Source organism: Scleropages formosus, chromosome 16, assembly GCF_900964775.1.
Source record: "Scleropages formosus chromosome 16, fSclFor1.1, whole genome shotgun sequence".
Taxonomy (NCBI): domain Eukaryota; kingdom Metazoa; phylum Chordata; class Actinopteri; order Osteoglossiformes; family Osteoglossidae; genus Scleropages; species Scleropages formosus.
The window spans coordinates 18,033,283-18,057,837 of NC_041821.1; the positions used below are offsets into that span (position 1 = coordinate 18,033,283).

General features: G+C 46.4%; 1 protein-coding gene across 2 annotated transcripts in view; it reads left to right on the forward strand.

The window, feature by feature from the left end:
- The window catches only part of LOC108933731 (egl nine homolog 1-like), a 37,754-nt gene extending 13,364 nt beyond the window's left edge, over positions 1-24,390 (forward strand). The window contains exons 2-5 of one of the 2 annotated variants that reach the window (XM_018750979.2): positions 19,251-19,370; positions 21,948-22,084; positions 22,917-22,984; positions 23,665-24,390. In XM_018750979.2, coding sequence (XP_018606495.2) covers positions 19,251-19,370; positions 21,948-22,084; positions 22,917-22,984; positions 23,665-23,720 — 381 coding nt within the window. In that variant the 3' untranslated portion in view covers positions 23,721-24,390. Of the gene's footprint in view, positions 1-19,250; positions 19,371-21,947; positions 22,085-22,916 lie in introns of both variants that reach the window. The other variant, XM_018750978.2, reaches the window with a different exon arrangement.
- The last annotated feature ends 165 nt before the right edge of the window (positions 24,391-24,555 follow it).

Sequence of the window (24,555 nt, forward strand, 5' to 3'; positions counted from 1 at the left end):
AGGGACACACCCAGGAGGGGACGCCAGTCTGTCGCAAGGCACCCCAAGCGGGACTCGCACCCCGGACCCGCCAGAGAGCGGGACCCGACCAAACCCACAGGGCCACCGCGCTCCCCGAAATGCCACATTCAAGATTCAAAACACGTGCACGCACGCACACATGCACACAGTTGTATCATTTCACATAAATGGGCTTTATAGATTATAAATTCCAAAAAGAGGTGTAGAACCTGAGATGGTGACTAACGGTGAAGTCAGATGAAGTTAAAAGGTGTAACATGACATTGTGATCGTCTATGTTTTATAATTGCTTTACAAACAGAAAAAAGATTGGGGAACACCAAAAACAGACGGCTATCTTAAACAGAGCCCGAGAATGAAACCGAACTCTCCGGGAGGAATATGATGTGGTTAGTGCTGGTGGCCGTGAGTCTGTGGGATGGAGTAACTGCAGTGTAATTCTTTCATGTACTGGGTTGCTAGTACAATTTTTTTTTTTTTTTTTTTGTTAAGGATTTCTGACATCATTCAGATGTAATTTTGACACTGATTTCAATGTTTAAATTGCTTTATTTAGCCTTGGCTGAATTTTCTCCACTGGAGTGTCATAGACTCTCTAAGCAAATTACCATTTTTACCAGCAGCTGTGAAACACTTTCATTTACTTTTGTTGTTCCGAGGCAGTAGGATTCCTTTGAAATGAGTGCTTTGCTGGAAATGCACCATGGAATTTAGTTTCGACTTTCCTTTTCAAACCCCGATCGTGACGGCTGAACGTGCAAAACTGACGTCCCACGTGGAGGTATTTTACGATGCTCTGAGAATGTGTGAAATCGTCACTGTTACTAATTTTGTACTTTTTTTTTGGTGATTTTGCATATTGCATTAATCACTGCAGGTCATCTGCCTGTACATGGCTATAGTCCAGGGCTGTGGAATCATCAATACATATTGCTTTTATTATCATCATCATTATTATTATTGCTATTTTTGGTTAGCAACAGCAGCAACACTGGGTCACAGCAACATAGAAATGGAAACAGCAACATGGAGAGATTATGAATACATCTACATATATACTGCAAGAACAAAAACTAGCAACATTTCACAAGTTTGATCAAATAGCAGTGTCCAAAAACTCCATCATCATGTTCTTTTTCGTTAGCGAAGAAAAATCATCACTCAAGTCCATCCATATACCGTGTTTACAGAGGGAACTATTACCAAGTACTATTGCTAAATGAAGCAAAGCAGGTCTTTCAACGTTTTCAACACATCGGTCAGACTTTCCATTTAGCTGAAGACCATTTAAACAACATTAAATCCTTCTCCTTGTAATCATACTGACATTCCAGGTAATAATTTTAAACAGGAACTCAATTTTTCCACGAAACAAAACGATAACGTAACCTCAGAAATGCACTGTGTCGCATTATCGGATGCAGAAAGATCTGGAACACGGGACCCAGTGAGGCTGAAAGCGGCGAGAAAGGGAAAGAAAAAGATGGAAGGAGAGAGAAGGAGGGACATATTTCACTGGTACTGTCACTATGAAATCTGAGCTACCTTTAAAAAGAGTGCGAAGGTATCACCCTCATTTCTCATCGTGGAAATTACACCTGTGCTGTAATATGGGTTTGCTGCTGTATGTTGAGGGGGGCACGGGGGCACGGGGGTTTGGCCTGTGCCTGCTCTCTGGTGGGTCTGGGGTTCGAGTCCTGCTTGGGGTGCCTTGTGACGGACTGGTGTCCCGTCCTGTGCGTGTCACCTCCCCCTCCAGCCTTGCGCCCCGTGTTGCCGTGTTAGGCTCCGGTTTGCCGCGACCCCGCTTGGGACAAGCGGTTTCGGGCAGTGTGGGTGTTGGGGCTGTTGGTGGCTGTCACTTCTCAGGACCTGGTGTGCAAAACATGTGCCAGCGTTCCTCTTCAGGTTAAAATGCAAGGCTAATGCTTAAATACGGCACCGGGGGAAGCGCTGGTGCCTTGCAGTTGCTTCATGCAACAGGTGTCCCGTGACTCGACCGCGAAAGCATGTAGCTCCCACTGTCCCGCAAGGTTCGCTGGCCACCAAACCATCCCCCACGTGCCCGCACAGCCACTACTCTTTCAATGGTTTCATTCCACCTCCCTCTCCGCTCTTTCCACTTCTCACAATGCCAGGCTTATTCCCTCTTTTATGCAAAACAGGAGCCTATCCTGCACACCCCCCACGTTAGTGTTCAGCTCTGACCCCCCCCCCCCCCATCATCCATGGCCAGCATTCAGTCCAGTGGTGTCCTTATGCTATTGGTCAGTTTCATGCTCAAGGCAGCAGCTGGCATGTTGGTCCCGAATGACGCCGTTGCCATCGTCACGGGCATCCACCATGATCTAGAAGAGTACCGTGCTCTCGGTAGCTGCCGTCCTATATTTTTGTTCTGTCCTGTGTAGATCAGCATGAAACAGTAAAGAGCAGCAGAATTTCTAGATTGGTGTTGAGCTGAAACAAACCAGTGCTGTCAAAAGTCAGGTGATATAATGTAATCTAAAGCGAGCGTCTGGTTGTAGTGAGAAGTCGTTTCACAACGGTCAACGCGCGTGGCGGCTCCCGCGCGAACGTCAGCACTATTCATGTGCTGCCATGAGCAAAAAGAGCTTTTCTCCCATAGAAAAGTTGGGTTTGATTTACATTTGCAGTACATATCTTATCTGTTCTCAGAAGGAAGTATTTATTTAGCTTACCAGTGAAAATGAGAATCAATGACATGAAAAAAAGGAAATTGTGGTTATCTTACCAAAGAGCTCACAAGTTACTTTGGAAAGAAAATTCATAGGGTTGCTCTAGGCCACACCTTAAAAAAATCGTTGTTTAGACACGTTTTGCTTTTTGCTGTTAGGTTTGCTGCATGCATTTGTGCTGTTGGGATAAAAGGTTTCTTTTTTCCTGAGTTAATTGACAATGAAATGAGCATTAAAATGTGAGTTTATTTTTCGTCTGATACTGCTATTGAATACAAGGATCTGCAAGCTTTTGGACCCTCTCCCTGTTCAGTTCCAGATCTGTTAAGAAATGACAAAAGAAAATATTATTGTTCTGTTAATTAGTTGTTTTAAAAAGGCCCAAGATGCTTTTCTTGCATCTGTTGTTGTGGACATTGTTGAGAGAAAGGCAAACATCCCCTCTGTTGGCTCCTGGACAGCTCTATGAAAAAGTTGTAATTTCTGTTTATAGAAGCTGCCCTCTGCTAACAAAATATCTTAACCAAGTGTAAAATGTGATCTTCAGTGACATAATGTGTGCAAAGAAATAGAAACGGAGTGTAATTCTCAGATTTCAGTGATTTATACAAGTTAAGTTCTATTCTGCCAATATTTGTTACGTGTCGAAAAATCTTTGGCAAAGAGAAAACACATTTTCTTTTAGGATAGGAGAGGATGAGGTGTTTTATCGGTCCCTGCAGGGGAATTTACATGCAAAGCAGCTTAACGCAACACATAAGAGCAAGATGCACAATCATGCCTAAACAAAATAAATATTTTAAGAAAAAAGTTAATAATGATAGACAATTACGAACTACAGCTCTGGTGGACAGTTCAGAAATGCGGTGCCTGTAAGGTAGGTACCGCTAGGTACTTCCCTGCTTATCTGTGATTATCAGAGCTAACAGACCCTTGAGTAGCATTATAGAGGCAGACGACTGTTGGTAAGAAGCGCCTCGAGAAGTGCTTTTTTTTTTGTCCGCCGTGGATGTACGAAATGACTACATTATTGCATTACAGCCATCCCCCGAGATACACTCCACGAGGATTACAAGAAGTTAAGGATACAAATGTTTTAAATTGATACCCTGCTTGGATCTGCATGCCTCCTGATGACAGTTGAGGGGTGCGAGACCACATCCATCATGCAGTCATCTTCAAAGTCATTGCCTTGTTTGGCTAGTGCTGCATAAAGTGTTCAACCTCCATTAGTCCATGTTTACTTGCGTCACCGGCGATAATGTGAGTAATGATGGCCTCCGCTTGGGCTACAAGTGATGTCAACTTGTTCACTGAGTGCGAATTCATTCGTTGTGCTGTTTTTGTCTTTAAAAAAAAAAAAAAAAAACAAACAAAAGGTAAAAGTAGGATTAATACACAAAGATTGAGTATCAACGTATGTCTTGCTTGTATGTGTTTGAGTGTACAAAATGTAATAGGTATGAAAGAGGTGAATGAGCCCAGACAGAGCCATGCAGTATTATAGCGACATCAGCGAAGAGAAAACTGCTTTGTTACAGTGTTTTATGATAATGAACTAATTGGAGATAAGTGATGATAAACTACTGAGGTAATTGCATTGATTTTTTTTTTTTTTTTTTTTTTTTGGTGATACTTTAGCATAAATGAGTGTCAGTTTTGGGGATCAGGAATGCAGAACACATTTTACCGTTGAGACGTACGGCGAGCACGGGGGACGTGGTGGTGCAGCAGGTTTGGCCGGGGTCCTGATCTGTGGTGAGTCTGGGGTTTGAGTCCTGCTTGGGGTGCCTTGCGACGGACTGGCATCGCATCCTCGGTGTGTCCCCTCCCTCTCCAGCTTTATGCCCCATGATGCCGAGCTAGGCTCCTGTTCGCCACCCCACTCAGGACAAGAATTCATCTTAGAAAAGGTTTTTCAGGAACTAATTACTTTCGTAATGTAGAGGGAAGGCTTTATTGCTATTGTTGCCCCTATGTACTTCCTTTACTTAAACCCTCACAAACAAAACACATATACACATTTCCCCATACTGCCATGTCCAAACATCAAGAGGACGTTGAGAAACTGGAGGAGCAAACGCCTTTTCCCAAGCTGTAGACGCCCAGCTGCCGATAATAGTGCCGCTGCCCCTGCAAATGTCCGTCATCTTGCCGCTATTGCCTTTCCTGTTGTTCTCATGGGAGAACTGGGGGTGATAAACCGATGGCAAATGACCAGTGAGCAGAGCGTTCTTTCCTTGGTCAGGGGGGCTTTCTTAGGTTGCATAGAGTAAAGGAGCCAGAATGTAGGACCTCGCATGCCTCGCGTTTTACAGCAAGGCATCGCAAGCTGCAGACCAGTCTAGCTAGACTGTGGGCAACATGGTCATGAGAAAAATTATGGGAAATTGCTCTCTGTTGGGGTTACTACTCTTATGTTGTTGTATTGCAATTTACATGAATTCATTGAGCAAACTCTTTTCCCAGAAGCGACGTACAACTCAAAGTAAACAGAAGTGCATTTCACAACAAAAGACCTTTAGACACAAACGCGTTATTGTCAAAGCACTTAGTTCGTCTGATACCACTCTTCCTGTCAGTGAACGAACGCTATACGAGTAGCTGCTTGTAGAACTGAGTGCGGTAGGGATTACAAAGATCATCGCGACCAATGGTGTCATTCACGTTCCTGGAGTAAGAGGTCAGGAGAGAAGTGGGTCAAACAGAATGTATTTTGAGACCTTTTTTTTTAAATTCTGAACAGGTTTTGGGAGTTCCAGGGGACGGAGAGCTTATTTTGCCACATTTGAGACAAAAACAGGAACCTTTGGGCTTTTGTTTTTCACTTTTGTTTTAACCCTCTTGTGAGTGGACCATCAAGCAGCCAGAGGTGGACAAACCCAGTCCTCTTGCTGAGGTGAAAGGTATATTATTTCAGTTTATTGTAATTTAGAAGCAGGGGGGTGCATGAAGTTGAGCATTGTTAAAAATAAAACCCCATTTCAACTCGGATGCACTGATATATTTTGGCCAGCAAGGTAGCACTGCTACCTCACAGCCCCTCTATAGATCTGTGTAGATCCAGATCTGACTCAATCTCTGTGGAGTTTGGAGCACCCGGAGGACATCCACAAGAACTCTGGGAGAGTATTCAGTTTCCTCCCACAATCCAAAGAGGCATTTCATTCGAACTGGTTATTCTAGGAGAGGGCGCGATGGCTCAGCGGGTTTGGCCGGGTCCTGCTCTCTGGCGGGTCTAGGGTTTGAGTCCCGTTTGGGGTGCCTTGTGACGGACTGGCGTCCCGTCCTGGGTATGTTCCCTTCCCCTCCAGCTTTATGCCCTGTGTTACCAGGTGAGGCTCCGGTTCACCGCAACCCCGCTTAAGACAGGCGGCTTCAGCCAGTATGTGTGTGGTCACTCTAAATCACCTGTAGTTTGCAACTGCGTGAGTGAATGAGTGTGTGGCTACTCTGCAATGGAAAGGTTTCTGGGGTGTACCCTGCTTAACCCTTCTTCTGAGATAGGCTGTGATGTCAAGTTTCATAGGCCTCAGTTTCACATAGCTGTTGTGTTTGGGTCACTTTGTCCCACTTATTTCCTCGTGGCAAAGAATTCAGCAGGGTGACATCTTGTTCCTTGTGGTCTTGAGAGATACAGAGGCAGATCCACGCAGGAGGTCTTCTCTCAAAGGCAAGTTACAGTGCCACGGGTGCGTTCTGGCATGGTCACAGGGAAAAAAACTGTTAAGGGGCACCCTACAGCAGCACTAGCCCAAGTGCCCGTTCCTAAAGTCCCTTTTCGAAGAAGAGCTCCTCATTGTCCACTCTTCATATTTCAATGTAACCTCTCCTTCAATGAATGGAGCAGTTGACGTGAGAGGGCCTGGATTGCCTGGTGAGGTAGTCAGGACCGTAGCGACGACCCCCCTCCAGGGGCACGAACCTCTAATAGCTGCACGTCCTACAGCTTTATTTCTGGAATGTAAACAAACTGTGGTAAAAGAGGGTCAGCCTAACCCTTGGGGGTGGGGGTGCCGTGGAATGCGGAAGAATTGCCGAGAAGAGAACAAGGGCATGGCAAGGGCCTAGGAGCACATTGCGTAGAGAGCGGGTGTCGGAATGTGCGCGGTCACACAAGTCAAAGAGCACGTGTAAACACTCCACGTTGTTCTCCGAGTCCGCAATTGTGAAACGTGTCGTCAAACCGTCGTCTAAGAGCAAAACAGGAACTGTGCCCCTTTTGCCGGTGGGCCTCCGTGATTCGTTTTCGTTCGAGGGGACAGAAGTTGCACCCCGTGACCTGTACAGTCTATTAATGCGCAAGAAGTGTTTCGGATCAATCGCGTTGGGCAAGTTCTTCGGAAGGAGTCGGCGTGTGAAGCTGTTAATATTTCACAGTGTTTTTGGTAGGTGTAGAGCCACTGCAGTATGTTAGCTCAGAATTTGCAGGTCTGAGAAAATGGGTCCTGCAAACAGCTTTGATGGGTTTCAAAAATGACGGTTTTACACTCAGGCTTGTTTTACTCCATCGGAGCTGAACATACTTATTTCATTGACAAACAGAAGGTCCAGAATAAATAAACCTGTCAAGTTTTGAAATAATGCGATGTATATAAAATTTAAGGATTATGCAATGGTATTAATATTGTTACTTCTTGTAGTATTGCAGTGATTCTGTAGGAGGAGTGCAGATGTAGAAAATTAATTATATATCACTGATCCAGTATATAATTAATTTTCTACTTTTTTTTTTTTTTTAAAAAACAAAGCCCATACCCGTGGTCATGTGTTTTCCATTTTTGTGAAACAAAAGAACAGACAAATCTGGGCAATATAGTAGATGTGATTTTGAGAACCTCTGCAGGGTATCAACCCATCGGCTGTTGCTGCACATAATACATTTGCTGCTCATTGAAGTTTTATTAGAAAATTAGCTCCGTCACTTCATATTATATAAACATAGTGTGACAATGTTGCCTTGTCCCTTTCAAGTGTTGCAACTTTATAGATAACATTTTCTATGAAACTGCTAGTCTACACAGTAAAAATTGTATCTGTTTATTCCATTATCGAACTTCAGCCTTGAAAATAAGTTCAGTTTTCAGTCTGTTTCCAGTTATTAATTAGTGTTCTGTCCATGTATAATTTTCACATGCATGTTGTCATAAGTAATAAAAATACCTTCATCATAAATTCAAATTTCCCTTCTTCGTAATCTGTATGGCGGGGGCACGGTGGTACGGTGGCGCAGCTGGTTTGACTGGGTTTGACCGGGTCCTGCTCTCTGGTGGGTCTGGGGTTCAAGCCCTGCTCGGGGTGCCTTGCGAATGGACTGGTGCCCCATCCTCGGTGTGTCCCCTCCAGCCTTGCCCCCTGTGTTGCTGGGTTAATCTCCGGCTTGCTGCGACCCCACTTGGGACAAGTGGTTTCGGTTGATGTGTGTGATGGTCTGTATCTAAAGGAAAAAATTTTTTCTTTTGGTCATACATGCTTCTGTACCTTTGTTCATTTAGAGATAGAACTGTAACGGGTGCTTGGCTGATTCTTGCCGATGGGTGCCAAATAGCCTAGCGTCGGCCCTGGCCGCGGGGGGAGAATGGCTCGCGAAAAAGCAGACTGCATCGTAACGGTTTCCTGACAACTTAGTGAAGAGGGAGGCTTGATGATGAGGTCATGGGCTAAGTAAACAACGCTAAGGCACGCCTTCTTTCCAAGAACGTGTCTCCAGAACCGGTACAGAAACACATGACGCAGAGTCTCACGCTGACTCGTAAGCGGCCGATCCACCGTGCATTTCCACAGCAGCCGTGTGTCACCGAGCTCACTGGTGGTTTTTTTTTTTTTTTTTTCTTTTTTTTTTTTCTCTTTATTATTATTATTAAAGGAGTCTACCTAAGACTGGTGATTCATGTTAAGAGCTAAGGAGCTGGAGAGCCTGCACCTTCAGGAATACTGACGAAAGTGGCAGCAGTCCACTTCCTGGAAGGAGCGTAGATCGCTTTCTCACCAGCCCACTGAGGACCCTAGTGAATTGGAGCAGTGTTACGTATGTGCAAACCAATTCTTCGGCGCAGAAGGTATCTCCACCAGTGATCCGGGCTCACCTCGAGCTTCTCCGACCACCTCTTCCTCCTCCTAAGTAACACATGAGCGTACGTACAGCAGAATGAAATGCCAGGCTCCGTTCTTTATGTTCTGTGCAGGAGATGCGCTGAGGTTCACTCTCATCTCCACCGTGGCTTTCCTCCCAAACTCCGTACTGCCATTTACATCCCGTGAGGCTTGGTTGAGGGCTTGCGCCTCGCCATCCCGTGCACAGCCGTTCTCCGCAAACGTCAGTCTGCCCCCCCCCAAGAACAGCCTCGGGAAAATAAGTAGATGTGCCTGTGTATTAAAAAATTTAATTATTTCATATCTTGTTACGTCTCATGTATCAAGTGGCTTTTTTATTATAACTATATGAGTTCAGTGTAAATTGAGGAAATACATTTTCTGGTATGTCTAGAATCTAAAATGTATCTTTTTAATGCTGTACAATGAATTTAAATACTGATGCATTCAATTGTTGATTGAATAATGGCTGGCAGGCACATAACTAAAATGTGAGGTGTAGAGTACAAAAGGAATCCTGTGGAAATTAAAATGAAATCATGCAGCATTCATGAGTCCATCCATCCATCCATCTTCCTCCGCTTTTATCCGTGGCCGGGTCGCGGGGGCAGCAGTCCGAGCAGAGTCCTCCAGACTTCCCTCTCCCCGCACACCTCCTCCAGTTCCTCTGGGAAAACCCCAAGGCGTTCCCAGGGCAGCCGGGAGACATAGTCTCTCCAACATGTCCTGAGTCTGCCCCGAGGCCTCCTCCCAGTGGGACAAGCCCAGAACACCTCCCCAGGGAGGCGTCCAGGAGGCATCCGGAACAGATGCCCGAGCCACCTCAACTGGCTCCTCTCGATGCGGAGGAGCAGCGGCTCTACTCCGAGCTCCTCCCGGGTGACTGAGCTCCTCACCCTATCCCTAAGGGTGCGTCCAGCCACTCTGCGGAGGAAACTCATTTCTGCCGCTTGTATCCGCGATCTCATTCTTTCGGTCAAGATCCAGAGTTCATGACCATAGGTGAGGGTAGGAACGTAGATCAACCGGTAAATTGAGAGCTTCGTCTTACGACTCAGCTCCCTCTTCACCACAACAGACCGGTACAATGACCGCATTACTGCGGACACCGCACCGATCCGTCTGTCAACCTGCCGCTCCATTTTTCCCTCACTCGTGAACAAGACCCCGAGATACTTAAACTCCTCCACTTGAGGGAGCAACTCCCCCCTAACCCGGAGGGGGCAATCCACCTTTTTCCGACTGAGAACCATGGCCTCGGATTTGAAGGTGCTGATTCTCATCCCCGCCGCTTCGCACTCGGCTGCAAACCTCCCCAGTGCACACTGCAAGTCTTGACTTGATGAAGCCAACAGGACCACATCGTCTGCAAAAAGCAGAGACGAGATCTCACGGCCACCAAAACAGACACCCTCCGTTTCCTGGCTGCGCCTAGAAATTCTGTCCATGAAGATAATGAACAGAATCGGTGACAAAGGGCAGCCCTGGCGGAGTCCAACATGCACCGGGAACAGGTCTGACTTACTGCTGGCAATGCGAACCAAGCTCCTGCTCCGGTCATACAGGGAACGAACAGCCCGTAGCAACGAGCCCCGAACCCCATAATCCCGAAGTACCCCCCATAGGATGCCACGAGGGACACGGTCGAATGCCTTTTCCAGGTCCACAAAAGACATATGGACTGGTTGGGCAAACTCCCACGAACCCTCCAGCACCCTAGTGAGGGTATAGAGCTGGTCCAGTGTTCCACGGCCAGGGCGAAAACTGCATTGCTCCTCCTGAATCCGAGGTTCGACTATCGGTCGGATTCTCCTTTCCAGTACCCTGGCATAGACTTTCCCAGGGAGGCTAAGGAGTGTGATCCCCCTGTAGTTGGAACACAATCTCCGGTCCCCCTTCTTAAAAAGAGGGACCACCACCCCGGTCTGCCAGTCCAGAGGCACCGTTCCCGAACTCCACGCGATGCTGCATAGGCGTGTCAGCCAAGACAGCCCCACAACATCCAGAGACTTGAGAAACTCGGGGCGGATCTCATCCACCCCCGGAGCCTTGCCACCGAGGAGTTTTTTGACTACCTCAGCAACTTCAGCCAGGGTAATGGACGAGTCCCCCTCCGAGTCCCCAGCCTCAGCTTCCTCTACGGAAGGCGTGTCGGAGGGATTGAGGAGATCCTCAAAGTACTCCTTCCACCGCCCGAGGACATCCTCAGCTGAAGTCAACAGCGCACCACTTCCACTGTAAACAGTGTTTGTGGAACACCGCTTCCCCCCTCTGAGTCGCCGGACGGTTTTCCAGAATCTCTTTGAGGCCGACCGAAAGTCTTCCTCCATGGCCTCGCCGAACTCCTCCCAAGCCCAAGTTTTTGCCGCGGCGACTGCCAGAGCCGCGCTCCGTTTGGCCCGTCGGTACCCGTCAGCTGCTTCAGGAGTCCCATGAGCCAGCCAGGCCCGATAGAACTCCTTCTTCAGCTTGACGGCATCCCTTACTTCCGGTGTCCACCACCGTGTTCGGGGATTGCCGCCGCGACAGGCGCCGGAGACCTTATGGCCGCAGCTCCGAACCGCCGCCCCGACAATAGAGGCGCGGAACATAGTCCATTCAGACTCGATGTCCCCCACCTCCCTCGGGACCTGGTTGAAGCTCTGTCGGAGGTGGGAGTTGAAGACCTCTCTGACAGGGGCCTCCGCCAAACGGTCCCAACAGACCCTCACTATGCGTTTGGGCCTGCCAGGTCTGTCCAGCTTTTTCCCCCGCCATCGAATCCAACTCACCACCAGGTGGTGATCAGTTGACAGCTCAGCCCCTCTCTTCACCGGAGTGTCCAAGACATATGGCCGAAGGTCAGAAGAAACGACTACAAAGTCGATCATCGACCTCCGACCTAGGGTGTCCTGGTGCCAAGTGCACTGATGGACACCCTTATGCATGAACATGGTGTTCGTTATGGATAAACCGTGACTAGCACAGAAATTCAATAACAACTCACCGCTCGAGTTCAGATCAGGGAGGCCGTTCCTCCCAATCACGCCCCTCCAGGTATCGCTGTCGCTGCCCACGTGGGCGTTAAAGTCCCCCAGTAGAACGACAGAGTCCCCAGTGGGAGCACTTTCCAGCACGCCCTCCAGGGACTCCAAGAAGGCCGGGTACTCTACACGGCCACTAGGCGCATAAGCACAAACGACAGTGAGAGACCGTTCCCTGACCCGGAGGCGCAAGGAGATGACCCTCTCATTCACTGGGGTAGACTCCAACACATGGCAGCTAAACTGGGGGGCTATTAATAAGCCCACACCCGCCCGCCCGCCACCTCTCACCCTGGGCAATGCCAGAATAGTGGAGAGTCCACCCTTGGTCGAGAAGAGTGGTGGTTCCAGAACCCAAGCTGTGAGTGGAAGTGAGCCTGACTATCTAGACGGTATCTCTCAACTTCCTGCACCAGCTCAGGCTCCTTCCCCGCCAGTGAGGTGACATTCCAAGTCCCAAAAACCAGAGTTGGCGCCCGAGGTTTGGGTCGGCTGGGCACTCGGCCCCGACCACCGCCCAAATCACAATGCACCGGCCCCTTACGGTCTCTCCGGCAGGTGGTGAGCCCACCGAAGAGCGGCTCCACGTCATGGCTTCGGGCTGAGCCCGGCCAGGCCCCATGGGTATAGACCTGGCCACCAGGCGCTCGCATGCAAGCCCCCCCCCCCAGGCCTGGCTCCAGGGTGGGGCCCCGGTGACCCCATACCGGGCGGGGTAAACGAAAGCCTTGATTTTTTTCTTCATAAGGGGGTTTTTCATGAGTCTATAAACTTACAATTAGGCTGCCTCAGTAAATATGTAGTCAAGGAACTTATTGACTTTAACACTGTTTAAAATCAGTTTCTTTTCAAAAATCAAATTCCTGTTTTTGAATACAAAGTAAATTAATTATAATTTGAGAAAGTGGTGTGTAATTGAAATTTGTTGTATTGTTGATCTGCACATTCCCCATATACAGGAGCACAGATGTGTACCTAAAATAGATTTATAATATTGGATACATCTGGTGGTACATTTTCTGTTTTAAAAAAAAATGCTCAATCAATATTTCTTTCATGAGCACCAATATTGGCTCATTGTTCCAATCCTTGGTACGACCACAGGTGACCAGGGAAAGTGCTTCTCTGCGTGTGTTAAAAGCCCAGAATGTTCCGATGTTCCCGAAGCTTCCCAGACACACTGCAAACAAATGCACTGGAATTCGCACCTGGGACATCTCAAGAGTACTAAATGTGACACTTTTGCATTGTGGGGTCATTTACACGAAACTGTACAGTTGGACATGGTACACAACTACTACTTATTAATCTTTATGTGAGAGTCGCTCTACCATATGACACATGCAACAGTAGTTTTACAGCATACAAAGTGATACACCAAAAACCCTTTAAAAAAAAAAAAAAAAAAACAGGCAGTTTTTTTTTTTTTATCGAAGTGAGCAAAAACGCATTACAATCCAGGTTCTAAATCTAAAAATCTGTATTATGTATGTATAGCTTCACTTTGGGAGTGAGTTATTACTGCTGCTACCATAGTTACAGTATACATTTTGGTTTTCGCAATATGGATACTACATTTACATTTATTTAGCAGACACTCTTCTCCGAAGCCACTTCCAGTGAACTCTATGCAGTGTGATGAACCCACACACCTCATTCACCACGGTGACTTACACTGCTGGATACACTACTTACAATGGGTCGCTCATCCATACATCAAAATACTACCATAACATCAAGAATGATTGTTATAAATCCAAAAAAAAAATCCATGAAGACAAGTATTTCTAAAGGCCCTTTGGAATGTTCTAACTAGTATGTTCAGTTTACCTTCCGTTTGCTCTCCGTATAATTATTTGAGTCTAATTTGCATAACTATAACAGGCACAAGTGTTTGGAAGCGACGCAGTTAAGTACATGGACGCACGGACAATTAAACAGAATCGTACATTTAGTCATCGCCCTCTCCCCCTCATGTCAGACACACACACCCCCCACCCCACCCCACCCCACCCCGAGCAGCACCCTCCCCCAGACAAATGTGTTTACTCATCCTTGAGCTCCCGCCCCCCCCAGCCATGTGCCAGGGCACGGTCGCGGATCAGCAGGCTGCCTCACGCACCGCACGTAGCAGGATCATTAAAACACTGCCGGCCTGGCACGGCGCCAGCACAGCCGCGAGTTTATAGCAGTTCAGCTTTCTGTTGGAGGGGGCCGGCGTGTTCCCGGCACGCCGGGAGGGGCTCCGCGCTGGGCCGTCAGCAAGCCTGCGTGCTCACAAGGACACTTTCGGCCACCCATATGGACCCCCGCCCGAGCCGAGGCGGTAGATGTAAAGGCCAAGAGAGCGTAGGGCCTTAAGAAGTGTCGCTCCCCGCTCCTCCCCCCCCTCCTTTTTTCTAAGACGGAGGAAGCCAGTGGCGAGAAGCAGCATCACAAAGCAGGCCAGTGTGGGTCCTTGTGAATCGATTCAAAATGCTGATGGTGCTAGGGAATGTAAATACGCAGGAGCGCCTTGTTCTTGCAGGTTGTTTTCTGCAACAAGACCCGGGGACGTGCGCAGGTCTGACGCAGTTTCTCCGCCGGCAAACTTGAAAGCGGAGGCTGCGAAATCTAACTCGTCTTCGCCCGTGCGTCGAGGGCTCCGCACGTCCCCGGTGCGCGCGGTTACGTCGGCGCCCTTTCGCATCCGCTCCCCGGCCGCGTCTCCTCGCGCCTCTGGAGGAAGAGCTCCTTCGCGTGACGGGACTGCGTTTTGCGGCCTGGGTGGGGTCGGGGTCGCACGAGTTATTGTCATTACGTAAAACACCTTCTTGATGGAGAAAGCAGAAAGCATAATGATAGCGGCGGTGCTGTCCGTTGTCTTTCGGTCCGGCGTCATCCCGGGTGCGGGCTTGGAGCGTGTGTCGTAGCGCCGACCGCCGCGAACTCGGCCTCCTGGGCATCGCGTGACTTTCCCTCCTCTTTTACTTGCATTAAAGGATGTTGATTAAAGCTCCATTTCTGGGTCCGGACCCCCCATGCGACCTCCGCCCCTCGAATGGCGTGACTCTCTCCTGCGGAGACAGGCCGCCGCATACCGGAGAGGTGCTGGCTCGACCCGCACCCCCAGGGGGGAGGAACCCAGAGGCGAACTGGAGACAGGCCGAGCGTCCCGGTGTCAAGAAGTTCTGCTCCAGATGGGAAAGCCATTGGTGTTTCAGCCAGGCCAAACATGAAGCATGCCCACACCCCCCCAGCCCATATCCCAGAGTGCACTGCGACACTGTTTACGGAGGACGGAGGGGAAAGGCCGTTCGGAAGGCCCCTTCTGATAATCATTGATGCGAACTGTGCGCGTAGCGTTGCTGCAAACTGAGCAAACAAATTCCTCAATCTCCGCACTTTCAACGTTAAGGCCACACGCGCAAGACTCCTCGTACAGCAATCAAGAAAACAAAGGCTCGCGCTGCCATTTCCGAGACCACGGGTCACGTTCATCGCTCGGCGCCGTGTCGCTAAACGAATGATTCCTTTCACCGGAGGCCGTTCGAACTTCTCTCTTCGTTAGCGTTTTTGCGCACGGCTGGGAATGCGCCGTAAAGTTCCAAGCGACGTTTAAGCGCAGCCCGGCGTTTTCTTGGCCGAAGGCGGCGGGCTTCGGTGGAATGCCGCACGGAGCGGAAACGGTTCAGTCCGTCAGATAAGGATCCTCGCAGGGTCAGACGGGCATCCCGAGACGCGGAGAAACCAAAGACACAAAGCCGCTTTAATTCCATTGTTCGCGGACGCCTCTGCGTTCCCATATTTAAAATTTCACTTTAGACCTCTCTGTGCTGTGGTTTTAAATGCAAGCCAAGTATTAATTTTATTAAGATCCCGTCATTTTACCGAGATTTCCTAATGTACGTTTTCCTAAGGGTGTGCTGTAAACTAGATTTTGCTCTATATTTACATAACACATTTATTTATTTAGGTGACACACCAAAGTGACTCTCAATGTTAGGCTGAGTACAGTGATTTACCCATTTATACAGCTGGGTCATTTTTTACTGTATCAGTGAAGGTTTAGTACCTTGCTCAAGGGTACTGTAGCAGGAGGTGGGATTCAGCCTGGGTCCTCCGAGTCCAGGACAGAAGCTGTAACCACTACGCCACCTGTTGCCTCACCTAACAGTCTTTTAGGTTTTTTTTTTAAAGGAAAGGTTTCTTCAAGATGTTTACCTTTTTGCATGAAAATTGTTAAATGATGCAACTAAATGCCATGTCTTGTTCAGTTTGCTTACATTTATTCACTTAGCAGACACTTTTCTCCAAGGCAACTTACATCAGATACTATATAGCATCATGAGCCCACACACCTTATTCACCACAGTGACTTCACTGCTAGATACACTACTTACACTGGGTCACTCATCCATACATCAGCAGAACACACTCTCTCTGTGTCACTCACGCACTATGGGTGAACCTGAACAGCATGTCTTTAGACTGTGGGAGGAAACCAGAGCACACAGACACAGGGAGAGCATGCAAACTCCACACAGACTGAGTGGGGATCAAACCCACATTCTCTTGCACCACCCAGGTGCTGTGAGACAGCAGCGCTACTTGCTGTGCCACCATGCTGCCCTATTTATGCAACTGCAGCAAATGAGGATGGTGTTTAAAAACGGTCTTTCAAAAGTTTCTTTTCCGTGAATTAAAGGGAAATGTCATGTTCCTTCAAACTTTAAACAAAAATAACACTTTTAGTGTTGATATTTGCAAGTTTAACAAATGCAAAATGTACCATCGATGTCATAACCGAGGTCATTACAGACGCATCACGTTTAGGATGTTTCAATCATTCCTAAAAGAAGCACGTAATCCACATCTGCTGTCCCATCTCCCGCTATTTCTGCAAAATAGCTCATTGCAAAAATGTAACAAGATGATTTTTAGTGGAAAATATGAGGGGGGGTGGACGGTGGACTGTTCTGGACAAGGGAAGAGCTCCAGGAAATTACTCAGCAGGATTATTGTCCCGGTTTATTTTTGCTTCAGTCAAAAGTTTACAGTGCAAAAGCTCATTGGTAAGTGAGATGGTGCACGGGTTCAGGTGGAGCTCAGACAATGGCTGGCCCTGGGACAGGCCGCATCTAACGTACACAACTCCTGGGCTGAAACAATGGCTTATGTACGGATACAGAGTCCAGCGACTTCCCACTGTGGTTTCCCCCCCCCCCCCTCCCCGCCTGTCTCTAATTCAAAGAAGTTATCAAAGCAGTATCTGGAGCATTCCTCTTTTATTATCATTTCAGACTCACACGTTTGAGAAGTTGCCGGCAGGCTCCAGCAGTACGCAGAATGGATTTGTTGGCCTTGAATGCAGGAGTGCCCGTTCAGTTTTATAACAACCTTGAGTTGTGCTACGCTTTACGAACTAACTTAACCCCTACGAGTTTTTGTCCTGCACTGACTACAGCATTTGAACGCTCAGGTCAGGTGTCTGGATTTAGTACAACTGAGTCCACATCATTTCATACATATTTATATGTATTTGTTTTTAAAGAAAACCCGCGTGGGGCTGCGGTGGCACAGCAGGTTTGACTGGGTCCTGCTGTCTGGTGGGTCTGGGGTTCGAGTCCTGCTTGGGGTGCCTTGCAATGGAGTGGTGTCCCATCCTGGGTGTGTTCCCTCCCTTTCTGTCCTTGTGCCCTGTGTTGCCAGGTTAGGCTCTGGCTTGCCACAAGTGCTTTTAGACTGTGTGTGTGTGCATGCAAAACCTGTTGTTCAAGTGCTTGCCAAAATAGCTCTATAATATCTTTTTGTTTATTTCACTTATTACTGGAGCATTTATGCTTTAAACTGTACACTTCACATTTAAAAAAAAAAAAAAGTGTTTCACCTGTTTATGCACTTTCATCATGTTCAGTTTTCCTCTTTTCAAGTTAAAAACATATTGCTACTAAGACACTACTTTTCTGCAGCAGATATGGAGTATAGAGTACTTTATTAGTTTTAAAAAGCTCCCTTTTACTCATTTTAAGGGGAGTTTTTGAACTCAGACACTATTATAATTATCAGTCATCCTAGGTGAGTGCAATGTTTGTGAACTAAATAAAAGTGTTAGAAACACCCACCAAGAGGAAATGCAACACATCCTTTACCTGTGTTCAAAGGTTGTGTTTTTACTTTCTTTTTATTGAGCTGCCCTGATACCACTTTGTACAATAACCTGAAAGCTGCACAGAAACTGCGCTCCCCAGCGTGACTTGTGTTCTCTAAAAGTGCTATACAAAATAACACAGTATGGACAACAGGCATTCCTGTAGTAATCATTTTTGTTACCTGCACTTGAAGATCATAGAGAATATTGGTGGTCTTCATAGCTCGGGTTGATGGTTGATGGTTAATGGTTAATGGTTATTCTCCAAGCTTGGCATTTATGTTGTAAACATTTCATCATCAGTGCACAACTTGTGTGATTTGTGTTGGATGCTTCTTCCTTTATATATAGTTTGATGAGTGGGATTGCCTGAAGCTTGGACGTGATTGGTTGGTTTCATGCGACCTTGAGCATGAGCGGTTCTTCTGATTTTTGATTAGTCGGTTGCCGGTTTCAAACCGGAACCAGTTCGATACCGGTTAGGTCCTCGTTGGTCCTTGCGTCGTATTGGCTCGTAGATGGGGTCCGGATCAATATGTTTGTTTATGGAATTGATTGAAGAGTACCAGGCCTCAAGGAACTCCCTTGAATGTTTTGTATCTGCCTGGGATAAGATTTCTGCATTGTTCATATTGAATGTATGTCCTTCTTGATCCTGGTGTATGGATATCATGGACAATGGGTCATGCCTCCTGGTGGCCAGCTTGTGTTCATGGAGCCGAGTTGATCATTTTCTTCCGGTCTTTCTTCTACCTGCGTTTTTCTTATTACTCTTTCCCTCAGTGAGCTTTTGTAAGTCTGAAAGGTAGCGTGAAGCTTCACTCAGTTGCTCCTTTTGAATTCCTGTTGCTGGCTGAAATAATGAGAGCAGAGTTGTCTTTTTTTACACTTATTGTGGATGTGAAATGACCATGTTATGAGGAAAAAAAACAACTGTACAGAATTGTGAAATCATTGTATTTATCTGTTTATGTTTTCTTTTCGTTGTAGATTTTTTTTTTTTTTTTTTTTTTGGGACCCCATTATATGACAGATGACCATATTGCATGTTGTAGATTTTGCAGTTATGTTAGTTGGGTGGGAAAAAACAAGAAGTAGGAATGTTTTGCTGTCACCAGGCATGGATGTTGTCCAAGTGATAATGCTGCAGTCTAAACAAAGAAGGATGATGTAAGCATAAACTTTCTCAGTGTCTTGCACTGCACTGGCGTACTGAGCTCATTAGATAGGGTCCGATGTGTTTTTCCATGTTTTCAGACCTGCTTTCTTGTTGCATTTCGTTTTCAGGCAATGGTGGCATGTTACCCTGGCAATGGAACGGGATACGTGCGGCACGTGGATAACCCCAATGGCGATGGGAGATGTGTCACTTGTATATACTACCTTAATAAAGACTGGGATCCCAAGGTATGTGAAAGCAGTGATTGTACTACACCAACACTTTTTTTTTTTTTTTTACATGGCTCTACATGGCCAACCTAACTGTATTTTCCAAACACAGAAGCACTGTGCTTCTTGAAACATAAAACCTCATTTACATCCGATTAGGGATGTTTGTCCGTGTGCTTCCTTCACATTACTGGATGAGGATTAGGTACCGCAGCTAAAGTGGATCACAGGTTGTGACAACAGCAACTCCTCAGCATCATTGGTGAAAATCGGGGGTGAAGAAATCACAATAAATATTAAAACAAGCAATACAGTTCATGTGGGTTAATGTGTAATATTCAAATTCGAAACAAAAAATTTAAGAGTTCGAAGCGCTCAGATAGCAGTGCAGAGATGCATTTGACTCTTACTTAAAACTTGTTGCCGCAGGGTAACAGTTTGAACCCTTCATTCATTCACTTGCTTTCTTCGTTTCAAAATGTAAAATCTGAGCATACATTTTGATAATTAACCAATAATTAATTATAATTCTATAATGAATCAGTAATGTGGTAATTTCCCGGTCTATAATGAAGGGAAAGGTCTATAATGAAATGCAAATCCTTTGTGCTATTTTTCCGCACGCTATGACTTTATTGGCATCTGTGTAGGTACAACATATTTTACACGTTTCACATGTCTGTGATCCTCCAGCGCTTCTGCAAGTTACTATAAAGGGCTGGAAGGAATTTGGGGCGGTGCTCCTCCCATGCGAGACTGTAATGACATCAGCTGGAGAAGGGGAGAAGGGGAGAAGGCCGTCCAGTGTGCCAGGCCAGGGCATCAGTGACTCGACAGCGATAGAGACGTACAGCCAGCTGCGTCAAAGCCACCGAGCGCTTCTTCCACTCGTGGAAACTATGTGCAAAATGGGCATGAAATTTCACGCAACACGGTCACAAGCCACGCCCAGTTCCGTGCTCACGTTACAGGAGCGAATTCTGCATTAGGTCAAATGAGGGAACGTGAGAGCTTCTGTACGTGAGCCATTGCCGCAAAGCAAAGGCATCGGGTCAACGGCTCAGTGATCATTTAACGTAAAGGAAAAAAACGTTGCCTTAAGTTGAACATCTGCAATTGCTTTTTCTGGGTAGCAAACTAAATCTGGCAAATAAGGTCCCGTGTTACGGGATGCTGCTGGCATTTGATGTTTTACTAATAACTTTGATGAGACTTTAGGGAGGTCAAAAGGCAAATTCTGGCTGCTTGCAGTTGAGTAATGCTGTGCTCGTGACGGTTTCTTCTATGTTTCCAGGTATTGTGTTATACTCCTACATCAACACTCTTGAACCTTGTTAAAAAATAAATATGATGAGTCAAAGGTTTGCACACACTGTGTTACCTAGAGGCGAAACGTGAGTACACGTGAACCTGTGCATAAAATAATAAAAGTCAAATTGCAGCCGTTAAATTGCAGATCACGTGTGTAGTCTGTGTCGCGCTGAACTTCTTGCCTCTTCATCTTTAATAAAATGTGTTTTGTTCGTTCGATTACGTTTAAGCGTTTTAAAAAAGTGTTTTGTTCTCACTAAGGGAAACAAAAATATCGCAGTACGCTACGTGAAACGACTAAGGAAAGTGGCGTACGGCGAGCCAAAAATGTTCACGCACGCCACTCCTGGTGACAGGATTACGGCGCAGTCTCGCAACGAGACTCGGAGCCGCTGTCGACTGCGTGTTACCGACACTTTCACCTTTAGCGCGGTTTGCGACCGCCACGGTACGTCGGCGCTCCCGCCAATTCTTCACATCTGAGAACAGTCCTGTGCTGGCGGTGGCCTCCGCAAGCGAACGACCCCCACGGTGTTGCCAGCGAGGGATCCCCCTCTTCCTCTGCAACTCTCTTTATGATCCCTCCCATCTCGTTACATAAATGCGAAGGACGTTGGTGAATTTCCTTTCTTTTTTGGCAATGGACGCCAACCCCTCGGTTTCCCGCTCCAATCTCCGGCTTTCCTGTTAATAGGAAAGGGGCTATTTTAGGACTCTCGCCGTCTCACTCGCTTTCTCAGGTTCCTTGTTACCGAAAGGATATAGACTGAAACCGCAGGATACGCCGTAACACGCAATCTGTCAGGCCTCGGGGCCCTCAAACGCTAATACGGCCTGAGAAACTGTGCAAAGGAAGTGGATGGGATTTTGTTTTTGAGCGTATCGCACTTGTGTGCTTTCTAGAACAGGTATTACGAAATTTCTCATTCCAATGAAGCCAACTGTAAATACCCCAGTTAATAATAATAATAATAATAATAATATGTGTAGTCGCAGAACAAACACGATTTAAAGGACAATGGGTAAGTTATGGTTAAGACGTGCCCGAATACCAGTTCGGGATATAGCCCATATTGCTGTGTGCCAGTGAAATACTTGCCCGTGTCAATAGGTAAAAATACCTATAAAATAAAAATAAAATTGCTTTTTATGGAAGTCATGGCTAGGCAAAACCTATAATAACTGTTCCCCCCTCTAATACAGTGAGTGGCAGCTTTCTGGAAGTCATTTGTCTTAAAGAAGAATGTGCTTTTCATGCGCCTCGCCTCTCTTGTGCGTTCCCAGGAGCACGGAGGTCTGCTGCGGATATTCCCGGAGGGAAAGGCGCGCTTCGCGGACATCGAGCCCCGGTTTGACAGGCTCCTCTTCTTCTGGTCGGACCGCAGGAACCCCCACGAAGTGCAGCCTGCGTACGCTACCAGGTGAGCCGCGCAAGGCGCGATCCCATGCCCCCCGTCGCAGGGCCGGTTCTCATCTTCAGACAGAGGGGTAATCAGACATAAAATATGGCAATTAACAGGTACGTTTTTAATATTTCTCATCTGTGTTCTTTAAATGTTTTCTTTTTCACTAAATTCCATCATTTTTGTGGTTTGCAAATTTACCCCAGGTTTCCACATTATTTCCTTACTTAGTAAGCATATACATCTTTCAGTGCAATGAATGCATTATTTAGTATTTATATGAAAATAGAAATTAAATAATTTTGTACATTTTTTATAGTAATTGATATAATTTAAACATACAGTTAGGTATGTTTTCAGGGCTGAAAAATAGCACAGTGGTCAGAGCCTGTGCATTCAGAGGTCTCAGGTTCGAATCCCACCTCTTGTCTTAGTATCCTTGACCAAGGTACTTGCCGTGAACTGATACGGTAGAACAAAATACCCAGCTGTGTAACCAGGTAACTCATCCTTGCACCCAGTGCTTCCGGGATAGGCTCCAGATCACCATGATCCTGATCAAGACAAGAGGTTATTGAAAATGGATGGATAAATGGGTAAATAAGTGTAAATGCCCTAACGCTGTTAAGTCACGGTAGAGAAAAGTATTAAAAATTTAAGACCAGACAGGTTGAAATCCTATGAGCACGCAGTTGTGTTCCTCAGCAGTACACATCTCCAGCTGTAGACAAAGCTGGAATATCGGGGCATGATGGTATAAAGGTATTAAAGGAGATTCTCTGTTGCATCCTTGTCTTCTCTGTGAAAGTTAATATTACCTGTTGACCTTCAGTCTTTTTCCACTTTGCAGGTATGCAATAACAGTGTGGTACTTTGATGCAGATGAGCGAGCTCGGGCTAAAGAGAAATACCTGACAGGTATGCTGTATGTCAGCATGGTTTATAGGTCACTCGCGGTCTGTCAGCGACATCCATACGGGACCAGCATTCTCATCTGTGCACCTTTCCTCTGAGCAGCTAAGAGTTGTTTTGATATTTCCGTCTCCCGTGTACTGCCTAATCTGTACAGTAATCTGATATGTGCTCAGAATATTTATTGTTAAATAATATGTAAATTAATTTAAAAGAAATGAATATAATATTAATAATGGAAACTGTACTTCAGCCCATGAAACCATACATTAGCTGTTTTTTTTTTTTTTTTTTTTTTCTTTCTTCAAGTCATGAGATCCTAATGATGCTCAAAACATTGCTCATAATGGTCCCATTGGGTAAAATTCCTGCTTTCAGGAAACCGCTTAACTGTCGACTGCCGGATATACAAAGAAAAAGGATTCTCCGGCTTCCTTTTATAACGTGCAGCCGCCGGCAGCGTGGCCGTGCCATTCGAAAACATCTTGAGACTTGCACGTTAAATAAGGCGTGTTAACCAACCGCAGCTGTCCCGGGCAGCCGGCGCTTTACTCACACAGTGACGTTTGTTCCCGCACTGTTTATTGCTGCTGTAAATCAAGGCTAGACATGAAATCGTTGCACTCTTGGGAATTCGGCAGAAGTAGGCTGCCAGAATGGACCGTTCTCCTTTTCTTTCCGCGCAGGTGCTGGAGAAAAAGGAGTAAAGGTTGAGCTCAACAAAACTTCGGATCCCAGCTAAGCTGCTAAAGAGCTAAGAGGTGGAGGAGGTCAGCTGTCAAAGTCCTACCTGCTTCTGGGTCATGTGGCAAAAAAAAAAGGCAGCGTGCGAAAGAAGAGGCAGAGTAACGAGTCACCTTGGAAACGGAAGAGACGTCAGTTGTTTTCCAAAACTCCCGCTGGACGCGGCTTAACACCTTGACGTTGAATGTCACGTCATTCATTGCACTGTATGTCAATGGTTTTTATCGCTGACATGAAAGTAAAGTTGGACAAAGCATTTGAAAAGTTGTGAAAGTAACGAAAGGTACAACATACTGTATTTGCAAAATCTGTCACGAAGTTAAGCTTCTTGTTAAGCTTTTATTATTTTTGGCTGAACCGAGAAGCATCACCAAATATGTAACTTTTTCATGTTCCCTTAATACAGAGACCTGCCTTTCAGTGGCAAGCGTGTGAGGCTTGTGCTGCTTTGCTTTGTTCTGTGCTGTATAGCTCTGAAAATTTCGATTGGAAATGTGATGCCTAGGTGGTGCGAGTAGAGCCCCACCACACCAGACAGCTCTCTGCTGGAGCGGATTTAAAATGGCCTTTATCCTGAACCAAAGCCAAAACCTTGAACCGTAGCTCTACTTTGAAATAAAAAAAAATTAATTTCCAAGTGCAGTGTGCGTTTGCAGGCTATTTTTTTTTTTTTTTTTTTTTTTTTTGTGTGTTCCCTCTCCTTACTTATGAGAAATAAGTAATATTTTTTACTAATTTCATTGCTTTTTGACTGTGAGGTGAACTGCGTGGAGACAAGGTCGACTAATTTGTGCTTGACTAACCCATGCGACATTGGGGAAAATCGTAAACCC